The following is a 17188-nucleotide window of genomic DNA, read 5'->3' as shown; positions in this document are numbered from 1 at the left end:
CATTGTTGTAACTGCTATAAATCTTATGAATTTGTATATGGTGGCTTATACTGTGCAAAATGCAAACCAAAATGGATTATGTTAAACATTCATGAAGTTCAGTTTAATTATGGTGGCTTCTTCAGTGTTGTAGCCTTTGCACATCTCCCCATGTGCAAGTTTGAGATCACTATTAGTAGAAAGAGTTGCCTAGTTCAGTGACAAAATATTTCTGAGTAATAATTTCATATATGGTGTTTGAGGATGGTTCTAACCTTGATGGTGAAGCCTTCCTTGGGTAGCCTTGTAATCACTGCTCTACTTAATTCCTGCTCAATTTCTTTTTCTAGATGAATGTGAAGAAGTTGAACAACAATGTCAGAAGACAATTCAACAGCTGGAAGTCATTTTGGGAGAACCACTCCAAAGCTACTTCTGATTTTATGCCCTTAATTTTCAAATGTTGTCTGAATTGTGTAAGCTTTACACATTCAGGTGTTACAGGCAAACTGTCATAACAGTTTTTATCAGAGACAAGATTTTAACTTTTTAATAAAATATTTTAAGAATCTGGCTTTATAATTTCTGGATGGACTGGGAACTTTCCTTATGACTTAAGGTAACTGCTCTATACTTAACAATGGGAAACTGGTGCAGGCTATGAACAAATCCTGAATGACAACATGCGAGACTTACTGAATTCCATTGTGCTCAGGGCATACAGTTACTGTCCCAGTGGAGGGGCTGTCACGCTCCAATCATGGTACTCACTAGACCAATGCACTGCAGTCCTGAAAATCTGGTTTTCTCTATCATCTGTAGGGAAGTAAAACGTATACCCACTGAAGATACTGAAAAATAACTTCCAAGAAGCCATGATTCATGTGGAAACTAAATCTGTTTTACAGTCTTTAAAGACTGCTACTGATTAGCTGAAGTTCAAGAATAAATTGCTTGCTATGATAATGGATTTACCCAAAAAATTACTACTTGTTTTGCACCATGAGGTGCTGGTTCATTAGACTGGTACTAAGAAAGGCACTCAGACTCTGTAAAATAGGGTTTAAAATGTAACAGGGTAGAACTGACATCATACAGAGGATAATGTTACATCCCTTTGGGTGCTGGGAATGCGCCTCTGTCCCTGGTGCAGCATGACATGTAGGTCCCATATGGGGAAAGATTACCACATCAAGCTCTTACAGGATTTTCTTAGAACTTCATTGTGTGTGCTGTCAAAAAGGACATTCCCATGAGAACATCTGCTGAACTCTCAGCTAAAGGCAAGGACACACGAGTGGTGTTACTGCCACAGGGAGCTGCCTACCAGCTCCCCTGTTGCAGTGAGTTTATCCTGCAGCCAAGGGGTCTGTACAGCACAGCACAGAACCACACTGTCCTGAGGGCCACCCCAGCTCAGCCACAGCCCAGCCCCAGTGCCTGCTCAGGCCAACTGCTCTGCATTGTTCATTCCTTGATGTAGAAATGGTTCTCCAGCCAGGGTCACTTTGCCAACTTAGGGATACTGGTAAGACAATAACAAAACAAAACAAGATAATAGACCAAAAAGGGATCATAGCTACTTAGCTACACTTGGAGAAAAGCAGAGTTCACATATGTTTTAATTGATGCTTTTTATACATTAAATTTGCTCATTTAAAGTCTTTTAGTATACATCTTATTCTTGAAATTGCTTTGTTATTAACAGTCTTAAGACAAGACAAGGACATCTTCTGGGCATGTATTGACAACCAATAGTAACTTATTTTTAAAAAGGATATAAAAGAACTGGCATTTGTATGGAAAACTGAATAGAAACAGTTTATTTCAAATAGATAGTATTTTAATACAAGACTGAAAAAGGATTCCTTCTCTGGTCCACTGCTGAGTAGTAAAGTGCCATCTCAGCTGAAACTACCTGGACTACCTGGATTCAGACATATCCTAAAAATGTAACCCACAAACATCTACTTCAGACTCCAAGGATTCTTAACCCAGTTATGAGCCACTTCAGATCAAACAAGCTTTGCAAAGTTCATGTTGAATTGAAACCAGCTACATCCCTTTCTAGTGTTTTACTTTGGAAAACTAAAAGCTAGAAATCTTGGGCCCTTGTAAGCAGGAGGTGACATAGCCATAACACAGATGTCAGAGAAGGTGCTATTGCAGCAGCAGGCTAAGAGGTAAGGTCAAACTTCTTGCCTTTTGCCAGAAGTAAGGGGTCAAGTAAGGGTTTGCTTAGTCCAGCCTCACTGTAAAGGTTATTGGTCTAACATAAATTAAAACATACAAAATTATAATCCATAGTTCTGTATTAAATAAATTATAAACATCCCTTTTGAGGTGGATAACTATCTTTGGATTCTATTTCAGTCTCATTTCTACTTCACAATATTGAATGTATGGTGTTGAGGAATGCTAAATGGTAGTAAAATGTAACATACAGAGTGCAATTGTTGGACACAGTATGATGCAGCATTTTCATATTGCTAGGTTCAGTAATGCAGGAGACTTATCTGAGCAAACACTAACAGCTTGCCAGGAAACTGAAGACTAGAGAAGGATTTAAATTTGCATTTAGCATTTCTGGTACTTGCCTAACTCAGAGAGGCAAATGCAAAGCCTAGATAGGTTAAAGGCAGGCTCAGCATGAGTCAGCACCTGTTTGTACTTGACAAGGAGGCACTGTCATCAGAAGAGGTTAAATTATTTCAGTACTGATTGAAAAAACCTAGCAGCTCTTTACATCCCACAAGTGAACATCTCCTATGACTTCCACCATGTTGATCTTTTCAAGTTGTTTAAAACGATGCTTGTACTCCAGAATGTGAACACCATTAACAGCAACTTTGAACTGGTTGGCATCACAGAAAATAATCAGCTGGAAAGCAAGAAGAGAAACAGTTCAGATTTAAGCTCAGGTAAGATGTGAAAAACAATCTGATGACCTAGCATAGACTTGGGCTAGACACGTTTCTGTTAAAAAGAATGTTTCATGCAAAAGCAACATTTAAAAACAAAAACAGGGCTTCAATAAAATTCACAGAATCACAGAATAACTTAAATTGCAAAGGACTCATAAGGATCATCAAATCCAACTCAATTTGATTTAAATTTACTCTTAGCACAGGTTGAATTTTTGCAACTACTTGAAAAGAAAACTGTCACTAAATAAAGACAAATCTCTGCTCTCTATGGTCCCATTTAATTTGAAGTATTTTCAAGACATGAAAAGCAAGAATAGCAGTTTTATTTAAATCTGTATTAGTAATAGGACATTTAAGCATCAATGTTAATCCATTTGGCAGATTTTTTCAGTTTGATGCTCTTTCACTTAATCTTACCTCAAAATACATCTCTGGACTGAAAGGAAAGTTAGCAACTTCATTTTCTTCTTCTCCCCAGCTGTCATCAAGGTAGGAATTTCTTACAAAAACCTTCTTTTTCATTCGGGGATTCAGATGTAAAGCAATGTCCTTTGAGTCACTTGGTCTCAGATTGACTGCAAAGCTGTAAGATATTTTTTAAAGTTTACTGCACCAAGGGTTTACAGACATGACAACAGCAGTCAGTGTCATTTACCAAGTCCTCAACCAATATTCAGGCAGTTTGGGATCCAGGGCTGTGATTCACCTGAAGATCCAAGCAGGCAGCCAGCCAGCATGCACTCATCTCCTTTGCAGAGAAACCTTTGCTGGAGGCAGCAAATGTGGGACATGACCCTGCTAGATCACTTTATCATTCACAGCTTTCTGTACATGTCTCAGCAAGAAGCTGTTGAGCCAAGAGCAGCTCCCATACTGCACTAGGAAGCAGCATTCTCACAGGAACACACAGAGCTGCCTGCTTCCCCACCTCTCACTCAGGCAATGGAGTGTGGGAGCTTCTCTTTACCTGAAGATATCATATCCTTTCTGCCAACAAACTGGTTGGAATCTAAGGAAAAGTTTAAGGATTCTCTCCCTACATTTAAGACTGCTGGGATGCTGTGCATACAAAACATTATTTTGTAGGCAGCAAAGCTCTGCCCAGGCTGAGTGAATAATCTGCCATCTCAGACATGCCCATCAAACAGGGTTCCTAAAGGGGAGCTCTGGAGAAGGGTGATCAGAGAGAACAGTTATTCAAATACAAATGAATGCTCCAACTTGTGGCAAAAACCTTACCACATTTAAAGAAAAAAAATATTTCCTCCCCACCCAAATTAGCTCCAGCTGTCAGACTGTTGCCTTCTTTTGAGACTTATTCAGCCCAGATAGGAAATATTGCAACACTTCCAAGCTGTGAAGTTCTTTTTCACCAAGAATAAGAAACATCTAAAGCTGTGTGAACTGAGCGAAAGACACTGAATAACTTATAAACTCAGTATAAATATATAGGTTTAAAACCATTAACATAAAAAGCAAACAACCTGCATGCTTTAACAGCCAAAAGCCTCTTCATGCTTACATGCATCTGAGCACATTCAGCACTTGAAAAGTGCTAATAAACTTTTCAAGCTAAAGAAGGAAAAGAAATGCTACTCTGTAAGTATTAATTATCCTATTCAATCTGAAATCCATCCAAACTTTGTGGATAAGGACTCCAGACCTTAGATTCCAGTATGAACTCTGAATGCTGTTCAACTGCAGGTAAGAAACATGCCCTGAGGAAGCGGGAGTGCAATAACATACAAAATGTGAAAACATGCTTCCCATCATTTTCATTTTTCATTAATTGCTTCATTTTTAGGCATGTTTTAGCAAAGCCAAAACTACCCCTCAAGGGCAAGCTGAAGCACAGACACTTGCTCACCTCCATTTTGACTGTGTTATGCTCCCCTACGCCCTGAGCTTTATTTCATGTTTGGAAAACATGTTCTTTGCAACTCTTCATTCCTAGTTTGCTATCAAAATTATTGCTCATACTCCCCTATCAGCTTTCATGGAATCACAGAATGCCCTGGGTTGGGAGGGACCTTAAACCTCATCTCATTTCAACCCCGCTGCCATGAGCAGGGACACTTTCACCAGACTTGGTTGCTCAGGGCTCCATTCAACCTGACCCTGAACACTGCCAGACATTGAATATCCACAATTTCTCTGGAAACCCTGTTCCAATGTCTCACTATCCTCCCAGTAATGAATTTCTTCCTCATTTCTAACCTAAACCTAGTCTCACTTGGAAGCCATTCCCCCTTTTCTGTCACTACATGCTCTTCTAAAGTCTCTCTCCAGATTTCTTACAGGCACCCCTCATGTACCGACCGGAAAGCCACAATTAGGTCTTCTTGAAGCACTTTTTTTCCCAGGCTGAACAATCCCAATTCTCTTAGACTTTCCTTTCTGGAGAGGTGCTCCATCCTTCTTAATCACTCACTTAATCACTTTTCATCACTCAGTTGTTGTCAATTAGGCACCTTCATGCTTATCCCAAGGAGGTTTGTCAGAGAAATATTGTAACATGCACATCCAAGCAGACCTGCAACTCACCTCACTTATGTTTCACCTACTTCTGACACATCCTTACTCTTAGATCTCTTTAGAATAAAAGCTGTCTCTGTACAGTACATCTGCTCACACTTCCTGAACAGTGGAAAGCCCTGAACAAACACACAGATTTGTGAATGACACAGATTTAGTAGGTAAGACACTCAGGTTTTACCTTCACTTTTCACAACGGAGCTGCTCATTCAAGTCCTCTCTAAAGCGGTAATCCTGCTGGTTCCTGAGGAAACTGCACTGTAGTTTCAGGTGATTCCAGATGCTAAGTTGCAAGTGAGTAAGGATATACAAAGGCAATGGAAAGGCCTACTCATTCTCAAGAGCACCTCAGTTAAATAACAGAAAAAAGCCCATCAGTAACACATACCTCTTTGGGTTTTTTTTCACTTCTCCTTTAATGGCAATTGTGCATCCTGGACGAAGTGCAGTATCAAGCTTCTCACAATAAGGAACACCCTGGAAGTACACCCCCAGTAAAAATCTTGACTGTGACCTAATTTTTTTTATACAAGCTGAGCTTTACTATGGCATGATGAAATTCTGGCCTACAATTGCAAATTTGCACTTACAAGCTAAAGTTATTCCTACAGTATATTGTAGGATCCTAATAGTACAGTGGAAAACTTACACTGAGACAAATACATCAATGTACTGGGTTTTAATTTATACTACTATCTTGGGTTCAAAACAAACAAACTAATGGTGGAAGGAGGGGAGGAAGGGGAAAGAAAAAAAAAATAAAAAAGTAAGCATGAAACTCCCTGTAATAGTTTCAATTCGTATCACATAATTACTCAGACATACACCTGACTTCTCATCCCTGAAAGTATCAGTTTTGCTTTAAAGAAAAAGACTCATGTTAAGGTGTGGTGTTGTCCCATTGTCACATAAGTACTAGAAGGAGAGTCACTAAGTGTTCTGTCCTCCTGGCAGCAGTTCATAATGATAGTGCAAGTATTTTATTTGTCTTTACTTTTCATTATGTTAGCAGTTATTTTCACCAGGGAAAAGAAGGGAATGGAGAAGCACTTCACTTTTATGTTTTTGCTGAAGTCCACCACTTGCAAATTACAATATTGTGTGTTACTTGGTTTAAAAAAAAAAGACCGGAGAAGGCAGGATGTCAAGTGACAAAACATCTAAAATTATGGCACTCACTGCAATTTCACTTTCTCCACAAATTCTATGTGTATATATTCCTGACTTCACCCCTTTTCAGTCTGAGTGCGGTCCTTGCTCCAGTGGGGATACAGTCCACCTGCACAGGTTTTTGCAAAAAGATGAGCCCTTGCTCCATCTATACTCCATGTTAGCTGGGTACAAGTTCCACCCCTGAGGTGCAACACTTGCATCCAGCTGCTGAAAGTGCACACAGAGATCTGTCAGCAAGAGGAAGATGTGGCGGACAGGTTCCACACACGTTAACGTAATATGACTGCAGAATACTTCTGCTTTGCAGGTATTCCCTAAGGCAGAGAAAACAAAGTATGCCTATTTGAAAAAAAAAAGTGACTTGGTCCTTTAAAACTTCAGATACTTCACTTTTAATTTGTTTATGGTTGTGGATACTGCATTTATCTTTTGGGTTTTCTAAATGATTTAATAATAGTCTCATTTGTACTAGCAGCAGAGGATTACCCTCTACAAAATCTCAGTGATGATCTTTCTCCAGCTGACTGTCAATTCCTTTCTTCTTGTCTTTTGTGCATGTCTTTTCATAAATAACTGAAGTATTTTTGATTTTATTCTACATTTGCCACAAATCTACAGGAAACACTTACCAATTGTGAACCACTTGGCATTTCCCCCTACAAGAGAAGAAAAGAGTATTATCTAGCTTATCAGACAATGGGGCGATTCATTCAACCTTTTACAGACATACGTACATTTCCTGTGCTTATCTTTGTTACTCCTAGAGACGATGGCTGAGAGCCTTGTAAAGGCTGCAGAAAGACAGATATTTAGGTGTCACTGCTCACATCATATAACTTTAGCATAAAGTTGGTTTAGAACAATATAAGGATCATCATGCTTTGAACAGTGAACTGTTAAGGTGGAAATCTAGGGCAAGGTTAATGAAAAAGATAGCCAAACCCCTACAAACTACAGAAAAGTTCTGATGATTTCTGAAGATCACCTCATTACAATTTGAATCTTTATTTAACAGTCAGAGCACTGTCTAACCCTCAGGATCAGAGTACCCACAGACTTTTCCTCATAGTGTGGCAAGTCCATACAGCAGGGTTCTTGGGATTCTAAGCAGCCCTGTACATCACTGTCCCTTCTCACGGGAAGGACAGATGTGCAACACGGCCATGGCAGAGACAGGTCCAGCTTGGCCCTAGCAGACTGTGTCTTCAGGTTGTTTATTTCAGTACAAGCTTACAACTTCCTCCTCAGAAAAGTGTATTAGAAGCAAAGACTAAAAAGAAAGAATTGCCTTTCTCCATTCCTATCTTCCACAAAGCATACAGCATCAGCAGATTAAACTAAGTGTATGTTTTGTGCTTGGGTCAGAAACCAACCTACAGCACCTGCTTGCCCTCAAGCTCTTCTTGGAGTCATCCTCCAAGATTAGGATGCAGACAGCTTTTGCAGAAATATTATTCTGACAATGTGCCCAAAGCCAAGTGATGGGACCCATGAAGGCCTGTTTACCGTCTTTGCAAATGATCTTTAAACACAGCAGACCTATGTTTAAAGCTTAGACTTGATTATGCTCAGCTTTGCCTTCTACCAAAACAATTATTAGCCTGCTGACCTGAGTCACACCTGGTATTTGGCAGCAAGAGTCAAAAGCTTCACTCACAATGTAGTGAAGATTGTGCTGAAGAGACCCACAGTATCTCACAGGAGTAGGCAGGCTACCTTAGTGAATGGTAGAAAAGGGAAAAGACATTCAGCTCCTCAATCTCCCTGGAATTCATCACCCTCATTTTCTGTTCTAAAAATCTAACTCTTTCAGAACAAAAGTATCTTCTCCCCAGGGAAAAACTCCATGTTAGTTAACTATCAGCAGCAGAGGTGGCAGCTGAGAGGGGGCACAGCACAGCCTTCACTTCAAATTCACTGCAGTTTGGTCCACTACAAAGTCTGAGAAAGAATACTTCTTCTCATCCCCATAAATGTACACTTCTGACTTCAGTCAACAAATCAGTCAGTTAAGCAGGAAAAACAGGGTTATGTGCACAAGGAGCTCCAGCTGTGGCCAACCTTGGCATTTCAAAGCCAAGCAACAAGTTACAGCATGGCAACACTTGTCCCTCAGAAGCACTGACTGCTCAAGAGCCCATTCTGAAGCCCCTGCAATATGTGGGAAGTCTAATCCACTCGTAGACTAAGTATCCAATCAATTCTTATACCATTTGTCCTGTTAACTTTGTAAGCTGTAAACTTTTGTCACATTCTTGCCCCTAACCGCAATATTGAAACAGGAAGACACAAATCCTCATGAGAGTCACATGCAGAAATGTGGGGAAACCAAAATCTCCTTACTAACGTTGAACTGTAGCTGCTTCTCCTTCCTTTTCACCATAAATCCCACTTGGCAGCTTAGCAGGACAGAGGAAATGAATCGAACAAGTCAGCTATCTATACAACTTACCTTAAAAACAAACTGAACGGCTTTGATCTGCACTTTGCCATATATTCCAAGAGTATCTATTTTTTCAAGGCTAATTCTGTGCTTGTAGAGCAGCAAGTGCTTTTTGTTTACAGCCACCTAAAGAGATGGGAAGCCAAACAGAAAAACTATATCAAATATACATTACATCAGCCATGTATCAAACTGCATGCACACATCTCTGGTTTACACTGGTTTGGTACAGAAACAATTTGGTACAAAACACTCCTAGGAATGTCCTAGAAATATCAGATCAACTAAGTTCAATTCATCCATGATTCAGTCTCTCTTTCCATCACTATGAGGGAGATTCATTTACCTACACTAAAATTTGCACTTCACACCTTTGTTTCTAAACCTAATCATTCACCAATGTGGTATTATCAATACAATAGAATATATTATTGCAGTCTAACAGAGCAAGACAAATACACCTCACATGTCACCTCCAAGAGGACTGTCCTATACTTGCCACAGAACAGGTTTATCCCAAGATTAGCCCTCTGCACATACAGAGGGAAGGGTGGAGTAGCCATTAGCTATGGCAGAGAGTTCCTTGCCTACTCATCCAATTTGGAGGGAAGCAATACAAAATTAAAGGTCTGATTTAATTAGCACCTCTTTAAAGCAAAGCTCTAAACTTTTCTGCAGTTAGACTATACCTAGGTGACAGAGACACCTAGACCTCCAATATTTATTTCAATTATACAAGATACCTCTACTTTATTGGCCAGAAAATGGCTGCAGATAAAGAATCAATCCAGACTCACCTGGAACTTATCCTTTAAAATCATGATGACAATCTCAAATGACTTTCCTTTTCCAAAGGGCATCTCATAAGTGATCTCCTCCCATCCCCACTTCTCCCTCTCCAGTGTGTTGCAAACAATGCAGCCAGACCTTTTGAAGCGGGGGTTGAAATGGAATGCCACATCAGCTCGAGGCTTTATGCTGCTGCCACACTGTAAATCCACCTGGAACCTAATCACAAAAATAAGACAAACCACATTCAGCTCAGTCTCTCAAGAACTCACCTAAAGGCTCAGTACATTGTGTTTTACTGTGGAGCCTCAGAACAGGCAGACCCAATGAATGTCATTGGGTAAGAAACAATATGTGAGGTTCTCCCATGATCTACTTGCAGTGAATATACATGTTTAAATTTATTTAATGGTCATCATTCATATCATGTAAACTCCTCACTTACTGTGTTCAACAGCTTACCTCCCATTACCTTCAGCAGAACATATCAAATGAACCTTGGATAAGGTCAGGGAACACAACTCCCTTCCTGGGCACAAGCACTAGTCCATACCTCCCCATCCCAGTTTAACTTAATTCCTACACACAACACATTTAGTCACCAATTTTGTTAGTGTCAGATTACCCTTTAAACCTGCATTCAATCTAATGTTACCAAAAGGATTTAGATCAAACCTTTGTGTGCCATCCTAAGAAGGATTCCTGGAAACATTTCACCCTTTACATTCTTACTCACATGGTGACACTGCAAAATATGACAACATAGCCTCTACCTGTCTGCATCATCAGGAACAGTCCCATGTATCACAATCTGCTCTCCAGGAACAAGGCCACCATGTATTGTCCCAACATATGGAATGATCTAGAAGAGGGAAGAACAAAAAAAGCAGAAAAAAATATTCCAATACCGTTTTGTGATGGAGGCAAGAAACCCCAAAATAGTTTTAAAGTTAGTATTCTAATTCTTAGTTATATGATGCTCCACAGCATTAGAAGAAACACAACTAGCTTTTAATATAAAAGAATACACAACAGGAAGGGAAAACCTGGCATATTTTCCCCTATGAAAACCAAGATTTTCAGATAAAACTAAAATTTCCATCCTCCATTCTTAGCTCTCAAATGAAGAGTCATAATATTTTATTGCCTCACTTTTCATGGAGCATGAAGAAGATTCACTTCAAATTACGTCATCCCCAAGGGCTGACTATTATCAGCCCCTTGCTGGTACCAGAAGGCAATTTCCACCGCTCCTCTGACCCCAGACTACAGGGCTGCCTTTTTGCTTGTTCTTGCTCCATTTAGGGAAAACAATGACAGGAAGAGACTATGCCACAGAGTGTTTGCTTAGTAAAACCTACACAAACACCACAAAATACCTCATCCTAATGAGCTAAGAACTGCAAAGTGCACTAAAACAGCCCTGCCCAGGAGCCTCGGATTTTAGTGTGCCTACAGTATGCAGTGTGGCTCAAAGCCTCACTATCTCTTCTTATCAATAGCTGGAGAAGGTAACTCATGGATGTTACACTGAACAGAAATGGCAGCACGGTGAGAGTTGTTCAGCCACAGGGAGGGATGAGTCATTTAGGATAAAAGCCCCAAACACCCTGGCACAGCTCACTGTGACATGCTCACAGAAGCCCTACCCTGCCCATCCAGCATTTCAGGAAGGGATGGGAAGCACCTTAACATTAAACTGTGGGAGTTCCCAGGTGCCTGGCCCAAGAGCAAAGCAGCAAGTCTGCATCTCATCACATGTGTGATGCGCTCCAGATTGAAAAAGGAGGTAACTGGTAGAAAATGTTACATTTGCTCTGGTTAACCAAAAGAAAAATTTGCCAAGGTTGGTTTTGGTAGTTTATAAGATACTCCTGAAATGAAACATCAGTTGCAAACAAGAGTTCCAGTAATTTAACAACAAAAATAACAAACACATTGGAATTTCTACTCCTGAATGGAATATTGGACCATAAAACAATGAGTTGAGATTTTTATTTTTAAAATATCTAGATAACTGCATGAAACAGGCAGATATGATAAGGATATTTGTTTGCTGACACATATTTTTGCTAATCTGTGAGGACAAAGGAAGGACAACAGAAATTGTCTAAATCCAATGTTGATCATTTCTGCCAGTAGATACACATCCTTTTCTGCCCGTTCTTCACTTTCCTTCTCAGCTACCCACCCACTGCACAAAACCTAATTCAGAGTCATCTTCTGCATCAAGTAAAAAAAAAAATAGGACTTGCTTCTTAAGCAAATTGGCAGGTTGTTTTAAGTCTCATCATGTCTATTTGCTTTAGCAGGTGCAGTAGAGGAGGACCAAAATGTGAAATTAAGTGTTAAAAGTGAAAGAAAAGTGACATCTCTCTGTTTACTAGTAGTGGCTTGGTTCCCTAAAATACAAGTTGCACACCAGAAGGTAACTTTTATTTAAACAATAATAATCAAAAATTAAAAGTGTATCTTGATTGTTCTCATTTTTCCACTCTGCTCCTGAGGGGCAGTAGCTCTACTGCAATAAAGTAGTAAGTTACTGGTTCATTCTCCAAAGACAAACCAAAGAAGCACACACAGGTCAGGGATACTGGTACTTGACCACTTTAGTGAAGCAAAGTTCTGTACTCCTGAAATGGAACTGTAGCAAAAGCACTTCTTTATATCCGGAAGGATCCATTTATTTAAAAGAAAGGGTGACCCATGAACTCTTCAGAAGCTCAGATGTGGGACCAACAAGATCATAATAGAACGTTTTCTGGGTGCAATACTACAGACTTAATGGGACTTTGTCATCACAGAATGCGCCTGTAATTTCCTCATGTCTCCAGATGCTGTTCTACTACTTTTTCCTCATTTATTAAGAATAGTTCTTGTCACATGACATGATCCACCATCATCCTGCCTTTCTTATAGATCTCCAAAACTCTGCTCTTAAGCCAACTGGTCAATGTCAACTGAGTTTGAGAAGTCTCAAAGATTATATTCTTCCTAAAAGAAAATGCCACTTTTCATAAAACAAGAGGAGAATTATGGTCTTATAGAGGAAAGGACTGCAACAACATGTCCCAGCTGGTGGGGCAGCTATGTGATATACAGCATGCTGGATGTCAGACAGCTGCCCCACCAGATGGGACATGAAAGCATTTCTTGTCAGATGGGTGCAGTAAAGGGCATAAGGGAGCAAAGCCGACTTTCTGCATGCTTGAGAACAGTACAGTAATGAAAAAGTACATCTCAGCCTCTGAGACTCAAACCTGTAAGAAAGTTATGAAGTTTTGCTGCTAGTGGAACAATGTACTGAAACAATGGCATTTTCACAGCCTGCCCTGCTGCAGAAGAGCTGAGGTTGGAAGACACCTCTGGTCCCGCTAACAAAATGCCTTGCTCAACGCAAGGCCAGACAGAGCAGGTTACTCATTGCCTTCTCTGGAGGCTGCCCCAAAGTCATTGGCACAATCCTTCCCAACTCTGCCTCCATATTCCAATCCCAAACACTCATTCCTTTTCTCACAATAGACTCTTGACCCCTAAGCTCTAGTTGAATTCTCCTGCTAGGTCTTTTCACCCATCATACTGGTCAGTCCCCTTGTAGCCACCCAATTTTGCTGGACTCAGTCTCTGTCTGGCACTACTCATTTGTCCTAAACATCTCCTGATCCTTCTCTTCACACCTCCTCTCCCACCAAGATCTCCATCTACCAACTTTCACCCTCCCTCTCCTTTTGCACTTCAGTCCTTCCACCTTCTAGTTCATCATAAGCTTTCCTTCCTCCATCCAGCTGGGCTCTTATGAAGGAGGTTGAAATTACTCCCCCCTCATTCTTAACTCTATTCACTCTGCAAGCAGTGACCACACCCTGGGAATAAACAATCAGATTCACTGAGGGCCCAAGAGTGTGACAAAAGCTGCAACAGACAAGGAAGTGTGCAGGTCTGTGCTACTGCACATTCCCCATAAATACTGCACACATTTTAGTGTTTTAAAGGGGTCTAGCAGAGAAGGGTAAAAATACTATTTCCTGCAGATTTAAGTGAACAACCTTTTTTAAGACACAACAGAAAACACAGCTTCAGGTCACCCCTTCAGGGTAAGCCAAAGTCAGGCTGCTGTCACAGACCATGAGAATGACAGAACTTTTCAGAGAAAGTTTTCAGACTCTGAGCAAGGCAAACAAAATTCTGTCAAATCCATTCTTTGCAACTGCTGAATCATGTCAGCTCAAGTCTTCCACAGAAAATAGGATTTATTATGAATTGAAATATGAACTGTGAAAAATTATTCCAAGTTTAGTTGTTCAGACTGGAGTTACAGGGACCACAAAAAAAACCATTTCATGACAGCTGCCAAGCACCACCTGTGTTTACAAAGAATTAAGAGAGAAAACATCTTATCATACTTTCACTTTCCAGCATATTCTGCAAAAATGCCAGATATCTATGTAAGCTGTACATGAAACAGGATTATCCTCCAAGGCTAACAGAACATCTGTCCTCTTTTGGAAGTCCTGTCCATTTGTTTACAGCACAATTTCTAAACACCATCAGCACTTTGTGACATTCTCCCTCACAAACCTGAGAGATGCAGAGCTCTCAGCAGCATCCCTCACTGTGCACATCAGTACTGTTGAGATAAAACAGCAAAGTCCCCTCTCCCAGGGGACACATTGTTGAAATGACAGAGGAGTTACCGGGTTGCTGATTGTCTTCTGCGATGTACCCAAGGTCAGTTCACCTATTTCTTTCTGTGGTGTATCCAAGGTCAGTTTACTCATTTCCTCCTGTGGTGCACCTAAGGATGTCATCTTCCCTCCTGCAGCTGAAGTTTGTCAGTTCTGTGTGGACACTGCTGGAGCGTACGTGAAGAACTCGCTGATCAGGCAACACCAAAGGAGTGATCCCTTGGAAAAAAAACCCAAAAACTTTAATTAAACAGAAAAAAGGTGACACAACATGAAGTGAAACCCTCAGTACCTCCAAGGTAAAGAGCCAAGAATGATGCAAACATCTTTCCAGTAAATCTGCTGGAGTTTTGAAATATGAAATTAAAAGGCTTGCATAGAGCACTGAGATGCCCCACTGGTAAACAGTGTCAGCAGCAGTGTGCTATTCCCAGATTTCCCATGGCAGACAAGCCTTAGCAGGTGACCTTGCCTTTTCCACCTTTATCTTACATAAAGTTAAGAAATAATAGGCAAAAACAAGAGACACAGAAGGTCTTTTATATTTCTTCCTCCAACACATACACTCCCAGAACTCCCCAAGTAATAACAGCAGTTTGTAAAATTACAATTAAATGCACAACATTAATAAGAAATAAAGTTTGTGAGTATACTCAGCTACACTGCAACTTCTTCAGCAAATCCTTTAACAAAGTGTCCAAAATTCAGGGGCCAATTGAAACTACTAAGTATTCTTTCTGCCATATTCTGGAGAAAAGTAGCATGTAAGCTATGTGGTGATGACAAGCAGACAGGAAGAAGTCAAACGTGAGGGCTCTAGCCATATTATCATGGACAACAGCAAGCAATGTTATAAAGAAGGAAAAAAACCCAAACAAACAAACAAAAAAAACCCAAAAAAATAAAACCACAGAAAAAAATTCCAAAACAACACAAAACCAAAACTCCAAGGTCTGTGGCTTGTTCCACAGGATTAATCTTCTGGAATGATTAAACAATAGAGTGGTCCATTTTGCAACATCTGACTTAACTTGCTGGAGATTTGGACCAGATAGATATTACCTCACCCACTTAACACCAGTATCTAGAATACAGTTCAGGGAATATAAGGTACTTTAATTAAACACTGCACAACTACTTTGCCCTTTGACCTTCTCAACGGATACTACCATAAATTCACTTTTACCTGTGCAGGCCAATTTTATCAATTTCATTTTTAAAAGAAGAAAATAAAAGACCAAATCAAACAATAATTTTGCCTTTATGGATGGTTGTACGGTCCAACAGCAGACCCCACAAAAATGAAACCTACAGCCCAGCAGCCTGCTATGTGAACTTCCTGTGCCTGCAACAGCAATCCAGATCCTGCCAGGAGAGGATCCTGGCACAGGATCTTGGCAGCGCAGGTGGCACCATGACAAAGTGATGAGTTGGGGGTTTTCTTGTTTGCCTATAACTTTTTTATTGACAAGGTCGCAATAATGAAGGAAAGCAGTAATTCAGTAATTCTGTTTGTCAAAAGCAGAACATGCAACTGCAAAAGCTCTCCTGTATCCTCCTGCCAGAGCAAGCTCTACCAGGGTACGTGCTACACCAAAGCTGCAACGCGGCAAACTGAGGCTTCCTGGCTGTCCTGCTATCTCACACATTCCGAGGGGCTGGAAAGATCTCCCACACACAAACGGGAAACCACAGAGACCAAAAAATAATAATAATAAGCAGCTATTATGCTTCTCACTGTGACACAGAGAAAATGTGTCCTGTTATCTCACACAGTCGTATCTCCCACAGACAAAAACGAAACCAGAGCCAAAAAAAAAAAAAAAAATAACAGCCAGCTATTATGCTTCTCACTGTGACACGGAGAAAATGTGTCCTTCACGAGTTACCTTCACGACGGTAACTCCGGCCAGCCCTTACAATTAAAGCGAGATTTTGTACCAGTGCGAACAAAGCTTCTGCAAAGAGAATTACCGAGATGCTTTCTGGATATCTGCAAGCAATTAAAGTACAAAACACTGGCGGTGCCCCCTCGTCCCCCGCTATAAACCCAAGACTCCCGAACACTGGAAGGACACAGGACCAAGCAAATCACTTCAGGTTTATAGCGAACCGAGGCAGTCCCGGCTTCCCACAGCCCCTCTCCCCGACCCGCACAGGGGCGGGCAGGGGGAGCCTCCCCGCGTTCTCCGCTGTGTCTCTTACCTCAGGACACACCGCTCCCATCAGCAGCGCCCGCTCACGCGCGGGACGCGCCCGCCCGGCGCCGCCGCCATCGCCGCCGCTCCCGGCCCCGCGCCCGCCCTGGCCCTCACCGCCGTGACGTCACCGCAGCGCGTGCCCGGCGCGGCCTGCTGGCCCCGGCGCGCGCAGGCGCCCCCCCCTGCGGCCGGCGGGGCTGGGCTTGAACCTTATAGAGTGCATTGCACTCCCTTCCCTGCGAGCCGCCCTCTTCCCGTGTGTGCTGTGCTCCCTCTGGACCGGCCGTGCTACAGCGCAAACCCATCTCCTCACGAGGCACATCTCACACTGAGTTGTTAGGGCCTTTCCAACCCTCAGGAGACCAAGTCCCAGCCCCCTGCGAAGGCAGGGTTACCTCGAGCAGGTGACACAAGAATGCGGCCAGATGGGTTTTGAAGGTCTCCAGACAGGGAGGC

The 17188-nt window shown here is 41.4% G+C and overlaps 2 protein-coding genes across 3 annotated transcripts in view; one reads left to right on the top strand and one right to left on the bottom strand.

Moving 5' to 3' along the window:
- HEATR1 (HEAT repeat containing 1) overlaps positions 1–2861 on the top strand; it is a 36774-nt gene extending 33913 nt beyond the window's left edge. The window contains exon 44 of the mRNA XM_014267437.3: positions 330–2861. Within this exon, the coding sequence (XP_014122912.2) occupies positions 330–418 (89 nt within the window). The 3' untranslated portion in view covers positions 419–2861. The remainder of the gene's footprint in view (positions 1–329) is intronic.
- On the bottom strand, positions 1584–16896 carry LGALS8 (galectin 8). Of its 2 annotated transcripts, XM_005487580.4 has the most exons (10): positions 16737–16896; positions 14541–14750; positions 10620–10708; positions 9855–10065; positions 9067–9183; positions 7349–7405; positions 7244–7270; positions 5830–5918; positions 3324–3489; positions 1584–2860 (listed from the first exon to the last, which is right to left on the bottom strand). In XM_005487580.4, exons 2-10 carry the CDS (start codon positions 14652–14654, stop codon positions 2711–2713), a joined length of 1020 nt encoding a protein of 339 aa, XP_005487637.2. In that variant the 5' UTR covers positions 14655–14750; positions 16737–16896; the 3' UTR covers positions 1584–2710. The 2 variants fall into 2 exon arrangements, with proteins under 2 accessions (XP_005487637.2, XP_005487638.2); XM_005487581.4 differs by lacking the exon at positions 7349–7405.
- Between the last annotated feature and the right edge of the window lie 292 nt (positions 16897–17188).

This window comes from Zonotrichia albicollis, chromosome 3 (assembly GCF_047830755.1).
Source record: "Zonotrichia albicollis isolate bZonAlb1 chromosome 3, bZonAlb1.hap1, whole genome shotgun sequence".
NCBI classification, from domain to species: Eukaryota; Metazoa; Chordata; class Aves; order Passeriformes; family Passerellidae; genus Zonotrichia; species Zonotrichia albicollis.
This window is presented reverse-complemented; position numbering and strand designations above follow the sequence as displayed.

Excerpts from the sequence above, each read along its gene's own strand:
- LGALS8 (XM_005487580.4), bottom strand. The coding sequence starts at position 14,654 with ATGACATCCTTAGGTGCACCACAGGAGGAAATGAGTAAACTGACCTTG. Across the intron at positions 7,406-9,066 it reads CCGTTCAGTTTGTTTTTAAG|CCTTTACAAGGCTCTCAGCC; the intron begins GTAAGTTGTATA and ends GTCTTTCTGCAG. Across the intron at positions 2,861-3,323 it reads GTCCAGAGATGTATTTTGAG|CTGATTATTTTCTGTGATGC; the intron begins GTAAGATTAAGT and ends CTTGCTTTCCAG.